Here is a 7,804-nt window from a genome sequence, read left to right as displayed (position 1 = left end):
ATATATATACACACACATATAGTTTATATATATATATTATAAATATGTATGTGTGTGTGTGTGTGTACATACAAATATGTATATATATGGATATATATAGGTAGCTTTGCAACCGTGAAGATCACGGTTTCAATCCCACTGCGTAGCATCTTGGACAAGCGTTATCACAGCCACTGATCGCCCATACTTACAAAATGAAATAGAGTGGAAATTGTGTAGAAGCTCACTGAATGGCCTGAACATTAATTCAAAAGTGCAGCTTTGAATTTATGTTTAGGATATATATGCCTGTAGAATACTCACACACCAATTCAATAAGCAGATATTTCTATTCATCAAACGACTGGACATTAACGCGTCGTTCTCCAAATATATATAGTAAGACAGTGAGATGACAAAAGAATAAACGATTATCATATGAATTACATTAGCTTACAGCTGTTTCTGCTATAAGATGCAGTGGACTCATAGCTGAGCGCCTCAATAGCACCTTGTAGCCTAACTGGAGCCTTGAAAATTAAATGAAATTTATTTCTTAAATAAATTGCATTTCATTTTTGAGGCTCTAAAGCTATAGTGTGCTACTGAAGCACTTAACTATGAGTCCACTACATCTTATAGCAGAAATCATATAGCTAATAAAATTTATTTGATAATCGTTTATTTCTTTGTCATCTCACTTTCTTACTACTACTTTGTACTTGACTAGCGCTTCATTCTGAAGCATATGTGTATTGAGTTTTTCACCAAATTATTAGTCTCGAAATACTTAAGCGATATATATATATATATTTGTGTGTGTGTGTGCGCGCACGCGTTGAGTCAAGAGTGTTGCGATATTTTGGTAACTTACTTGCTTTATTCGTCAAGTTACAACAAAAGCAGCCTAGCATTCAAAGCAGAGGCTATAATGTTGTACCGTCAGAAGCTACTTTTCTGCCAGTTATTTGATCCTACCTTGTTGTCACTTATTTTTCTATATATTGCGAACTGGAGCGGATTACTGCTTTCTCTAGCGGTTGAGTGTCCACCACTGAGGATGAGCACAAACAGCTCGAAATCGTACGGTCTGGTGATCCCGTCACCGCCGCTAGAATATGGTAGGGGTTCACTCCCCTGCTTGCAATATATATTAGGTATAGATTACATCGAAAACCTGCTGGAAGAGTCTCCTCTCGAAGTTTAAAATGGTTGTAACGTCGGTACCTACGGAACAGTTATATTGAAGTGGTGATAAACATTACTTCTCAGTATAGTTATTACTTTTATCTCTCATACAGATTTTAAAACTAACTATTTGGCTTGTTATAAGATCAGTGACTGGTTGTCACTTATTTTTCTATAAGCTGGAGTGGATTACTGCCATCTCTAGCGGACCACTGAGAATAAGCACAAATAGCTCGAAATCGAACGGTCTGGTGTTCCCGTCGCTGCCACTAGAAGATGGTAGGAGTTCGCTCCCATGCCTACAATACATATCGGATGCAGATTGCATCGATAACCAGCTGGAAGAGGCTCCTCCTACGGTTAAAAATGGTAGTAACGTCGGTTCTTACGGAACAGCTATATTGAAGTGGCGATAAGCATTGCTTATAGATATGTGTATATCTATATACAATGGGGGGAAATAAATATTCGTACATGTCAAAATTCTTTCTTTATTTAATTTCTAATGAACATAAATGAGATATACCCATACTCTATTTGCATACATATATATAAACTAAGAATATGCAAAAGAAACTAATAAATTATAGTAACTAAGGAATTTATATACAAATATAAATATTTAGGGGTGAAAAAAGTATTCGTACAGAACATAAATAATTCTGATTTAATACTTCGTAGCATAACCATTATTCAGTTCCACTTCAACCAATCTCTTCTTGTAGTTCTTAATCAATGACTCGCACGTTTCTTTAGGAATTTTTTCCCATTCTTCTTGACAAATTTTCTTCAAATCTGGAATGCACACTGGGACTCTTGAATGAATTTTAATTTTCAGATAACGCCACAAATTTTCAATGGGGTTCAAGTCAGGTGACTGGCTTGGCTATTCTAATAATTTTCATATTGTGATTGATAATCTATCTTTGGTAGACTTCGCCGTGTGCTTAGGGTCGTTATCCTGTTGTAAAACCCACCCTTCACAAAGCTGGAGCTTTTCAACAGAGTCCCATAAATTATTGTTCAAAATATTTTGGTACATCTCTGCATTCATTCTACCATCTATCACATGTAAATTGCCAGTGCCATTTGCAGAGAAACACCCCAATACAGTGATGTTTCCACCTCCAAACTTTACAGTAGGAATTGTGTTTTTCGGCGAATAGGTGGTACCATCTTTCCTCCAAACATGGCTACGCGAATTTCGTCCAAACAATCCAATTTTCGACTCGTCTGTCCAAAGAACATTTTCCCAAAATGTATCAGATTTATCTTTATTTTCATAAACAAATTTTAAACGGGCATCTCTATGCCTTTTAGTCAACAGTGGAGTTTTCTAGGAGAAGTTCATTGCTGATTGTTCATAGTCCCTGAAGCTAACAAATTTTCTTGCAACTCCTTTCCGGTGATCATTGCGTTTTTTTCGACACTTCACTTCATTTTTCTTAAAGATATAGGGGAAATCTTGTGTGGTGCACCGGATCTTATTCTGCTTTCAACAGTTCTCGATTTTTTATATCTTTGAATAAATGAAGATATTTGAGAAAATGGATTACAAAGGATCTCTGATATTTTCCTGTAACTTTTACCTGCTTTCCACTGTTCAATAATTAAGTTTTTCACTGAATTTGTGAGTTCTTTACTTTTTGCCATTATTACGACACTACTTTATGTTGTCTCAGTGCTGAATGAAGAAGCTAGCGTTTTGACATTTAAAAATGACCACTGATAAGATTATTGGAACAAACGAGAAAGTTCTAGTAAAAAAAAATATTTTAACAGTATTTTGTGGCATAGAAACTCATAAATTTATTCTGTACGAATACTTTTTTCACCCCTAAATATTTATAATTGTATATAAATTCCTTAGTTACTATAATCTATGAGTTTCTTTTGCATATTCTTAGTTTATGCATGTGTATGCAAATATAGTATCCCATTTATGTTCATTATAAATTAAATAAATAAAGAATTTTGACATGTACGAATATTTATTTCCCCCTACTGTACGTATATACATATGCATACAGAAACCTACGCGCATATATGAAATGTCATGTAGAAAAATAAATCAAGTTACACGCATTGAGACACATTTTATATATCCTTCGCCTGGACATGAACCCAAGTTTCTAGTGGAAATTTGTCAATAAAATTTTATGTACTATCGTCGTCAGTAGGTGATAGAGTGACCAGTATGTTATGCTGTTTAAGATTGTAGGACTAAATTTAATTGTCCAGTATCTATAACACGTAGTGAGGTAATATTCCGTGTTTTCTCGAATTTTCGGCTATCTCGAAAAATTCCGCTGGTTTAAAAATAGTTTGTTTGACTAGCCATTTATCTTTACGAAACAAATGAGTGAAATAGGTTATTTTTAACTCTCGTCTAATTCTCGAGCAATCTCTTCAGCAACATACATACATGCGTGCATACATATATATCTTTCTGAGGGACTTTTCTCCCCTCTCATGAAAACTTTTTAATTGTAGCCATCTTCGAATCACAAAGAGTTGAGCAGATAACTTTGATTTAACAAATTGAAGATATTTCAGTCATCAATAATTGCAATGACTAAAAGAATGCGATACAGGCTTCATGGTTAAACGATCATGAGAAGATATCGGCCCCGCTAGTATGTTGTAGTGCTGTGAGTAGAAGAAGATTTAGGAAAACGGAATTTGAAGTATTGCATATTGCTACGGTCTAACAAATTAGAAGCTGAAGACTAGCATAATATGTTTGTACCATGATTAAATTATGTCACAGAAGAATGAGTGAATGTCTCTTCCTCACTCATATCTAATTCCCCTGTCTACATTTGCTATATTTCAGCTAGTGACGCTAATGGTATTTGTATCAGCCATTTGTCACTTTTCAAATCGAAGTCAACGTCCAAACCAGAACCGATACACAAAGTCATTGTGGCCGATGAAGGAACACCAGTTTCACTGGCTTGTCACTTTTGGTTAGTAAATCTCTTTCTCTCCTATCACACACGCATGTGTGTGTGTGTGTGTATGTACACACACACATCTACATGCATATATATTTATATATATACATACATATATCTTATGATTTTGTTGCAGAACTGAGAATAAGTGAGGGACAGTTTGATGTGGGAGGAAGAGTCATGATAAGAGTGTGAGTCTATGGGTTTATAGTTGATGGAGGTGGTAATAGAGGAGTGACGGATGGTAACAGAAATGTCGAGAAAGTTGACAGAGGTGTTGGAGACAGCACAGGAAAATTCGAGGGCGAGATGTAAGGACTGGGTGAAAGAGAGGAAAGAGCCGAGCTGTTCGCGGGTGAGCGAGTTTTCATCAGTATAGTCGTCAATGTAACGACCATATAGCTCAGGAATGCGACTGATAAACACAGAATATTTGGACCTCAGTATAGCCAACGAACAGGTTTGGATAGCTGGGGCCCATTCTTGTCCCCATTGCCACTCCCGAATACTGTTGGTAAAATTCACCCGTAAATGAGAAGTAATTTAGAGAAAGACCAAACTCAGATAAACGGAATATAGATTTATGGATTATACATGTTTATAATTATGACATTCTTGATAATCCAATATATTTTAATTGAAAAGGAGAATATTAACGAAATATTGAGTTGGTTATTAGAGAAAGACATCTGATGCACACAAGAGTTGATAGAATGTGAGTCGTGAAAAGTTAAGAGTATATGAGCAAGTCATAGAATATCACATAATTTTGTCTACAAAACCACCAAGATTAAGTTTTTATTTTTTATACATTTTCATGATCAATAAATATAAAAACTTTACTAAAGTCATTTCTGTTAATATTAACTCTTCTCAATATTTAACCTACTCAAATATTGACTCCACTCGAACTACTCAAACGGGAAACGCCCCGATCTCTTTTCAACAGAAAACGTTATTACACACCACCTATGTAATAGTATATTTGATTATTATTTGAGAATCTAACTTTACACTCTTGCAACATTTATTTTGGGGTAAAATATTGAAACAGAATATAGGGATATATTCAGTCGTTATGGTGTCGTCTATTTGGGACACTGGTTCGACGCTGACTTGTTTGACATCAGACGTTTTAATGTTTCATTCATTTTAATGTTTCATTTATTTTAATGTTTCTCTCATTTTTTTTCTCTCTCTCTTCCTTCCCCCTCTCTCTCTCTTCCTTACCCCCTCTCTCTCTTCCTTCCCCTCTCTCTCTCTGGGTATGCGTGTTACACCTAGTAATGTTTGTATGTATAATGTCTCTCCCCCTCTCTCATGTGTATATCAAGGACAAACCCCCCTCTCTGTATGTGTATATTTCTGCATGCGTGTGTGTGTGTGTATTTGAGTGTGTGTCTGTGTATGTGTGCGCGCGAGAGAGAGTACTGTGAGTATTTCCCTCGAGTACCAAAAAAAAAAAAAATACTGTCACCAAAAATAAGTTGAATGTCCAGTCAGCCGTACCAAATCGTCAGCATCCAAATAGTCGCGTTCAATCATTTCGTCCCGAAATATAGTTTTAGTGTTTACGAGAGTTCGAGTTCAAACAAATAAGTTATTACAACGATTCATTTTTAAGTAGAGTTACTGTCGTTTATTCTAACTCAGCTCTGAATCGTGGATTGGCATGTCTTATATTTTTTAAAACGGTGGGAGTAAAATTTAAGAGATATTTGTTTTCTATTTCTAGCAATACAAGCTACTGCCGACGTGCTTGGCTTCTCTCTGTCTTTTCGATCCCTACAACAGTGGCCTCTCCTTTTAAGTCCTTCTTAGTGTGTCTCTACTACTCGGGATCTCTCGACCCACTTATCTCTCCAACTTTTGTTTCCCTTGTTCGTCCCCTCTTTCTCCCACTAACCACTTTGTCCAGTCCTTCACCCTGGAATCTTCTCCTCACTCATGTCTTTCCTGAAGATGTAAAGCTACAATAGTTTAAACAGAACATTATCGGCGTGTGGGGGGGGGGGACTGACTAGGGTCATAGGTCCTGACTATTTCTCGAGATTCATAGAATTAAAAATCAATTGTCTCCCTTGTTGGTTTGTAGATAGTACTATACAGATTAAGTCATCACTGACTGAGTCAGTGTTCCATCCCCAATGCTTTGGTTTGTCCTTGATAATATTTGAATCTAGAACAATGTCTTTGGTTCTTCCTTTACTTATTCATACTAAACTGACGTTTCAATTAATGGGGATTTCTTTGTTTTCTACTAGTAATGATTCCAACACGGTAGTGTACAGTAGCATCTTGTGGTACCAAATTGCCAGAACAGTTCCTGAAAAAAGCGGTCTCCCAGTTTCAGAGGTGGCCACTGATATGAAGGACGACGAGAAGGAAAACCGTATCATCGTCACTCCGACTCACACCTTAATTTTCAAAAGTATAAAAGAAGGTAACAACTTATTAGTGACGTTTCAATCTGTAATCTATTCTGTCACAGCATTTCTTCTTCTTCTTCTTCTTCTTCTTCTTCTTCTTCTTCTTCTTCTTCTTCTTCTTCTTCTTCTTCTTCTTCTTCTTCTTCTTCTTCTTCTTCTTCTTCTTCTTCTTCTTCTTCTTCTTCTTCTCATTTATAATGTCTTCACGAGGATACCCTCACAGGAGTCGGGGCTATGTATTGTCACCTGTGGTTCTTGATTCGCTAGGATTGGGAACAAAATCTCCCTAAAATTGTACACTGTTGTGTTTTCAGGGAATACATTCAATAACGTTGTACTATACATACACTATGTCTGAAAATAGATGGAATAGTCATGGTTGGAACATGTCTGATCATGGATTCTATTGGATCAAAGTTGACCTGGGGTTAAACAAAACACAAGTGTGCTCATGGCTTAAACTCCTTTGATAACAACTTGCATATGTTTAATCGACTTGCTAAAATAAAAGGTAAACTTTAACGATGTTATTGAAAATTACGATCTACTACACCCTGTCAAATACCCCGAGTCGCGAATAACCATTGTAATGACCCAACAAACTTTACGCTGAAAGTAATCTTTGCATTACAATAACTCCACGTACAGATTTCAAGAGTTGAAAGACACTAACTGCTTATCAAGTCAGGTTTCTATTGAAGGGAACGTTTCATGTAGGAAGAGTTTTACGCACTCATCTATTACTACTACTTGTTATGCACATACATTATACGACTCATGATAATTCAGATGTTCACAACTAAATATTCTGAACGTGGACACAGCACAATACCCACAATTTTGTATATTTCCTTTCCAAAATTGCACAGAAGTGTCATATTTTGAAGAATAATTGTTTATATATATACATACAGACAGACAAACATACACACATACACACACATATATCTATAGATGTATGTGTACGTACATACATAATTTAGCTGTCACACGTGAGTGAGTATAACTCAATAAATTGTACTTTGCTTTCACAAGTAGTTTTAGGCGCCTGTATAGTTGTGAGCAAACATGGACACTTATGGAATCGATCTCACGACCTTACGACCATAAGCCCAACATCCTAACTACTATGTCTCGCGCCTTCTCAGATATTTATACATGCATGTATGTATGTCTCGTATATAATAAAGGTGGATCATTCACAATTTACAACCGAAAGGCAGAACTATAGACGTCATATATATATATATA

General features: G+C 36.0%; 1 protein-coding gene across 3 annotated transcripts in view; it reads left to right on the top strand.

Moving 5' to 3' along the window:
• Positions 1-7,804, top strand: part of LOC106870415 (uncharacterized) — a 142,670-nt gene that overhangs the window by 25,390 nt on the left and 109,476 nt on the right. For all 3 annotated transcript variants that reach the window (XM_014916480.2, XM_014916479.2, XM_014916481.2), the window contains exons 4-5: positions 4,004-4,136; positions 6,389-6,567. In XM_014916480.2, the coding sequence (XP_014771966.1) occupies positions 4,004-4,136; positions 6,389-6,567 (312 nt within the window). The remainder of the gene's footprint in view (positions 1-4,003; positions 4,137-6,388; positions 6,568-7,804) is intronic.

This window comes from Octopus bimaculoides, chromosome 5 (genome assembly GCF_001194135.2).
Source record: "Octopus bimaculoides isolate UCB-OBI-ISO-001 chromosome 5, ASM119413v2, whole genome shotgun sequence".
NCBI lineage: Eukaryota > Metazoa > Mollusca > Cephalopoda > Octopoda > Octopodidae > Octopus > Octopus bimaculoides.
The sequence above is the reverse complement of the archived record's forward strand: the minus strand, read 5'-3'. Positions and strand labels throughout refer to the sequence as shown.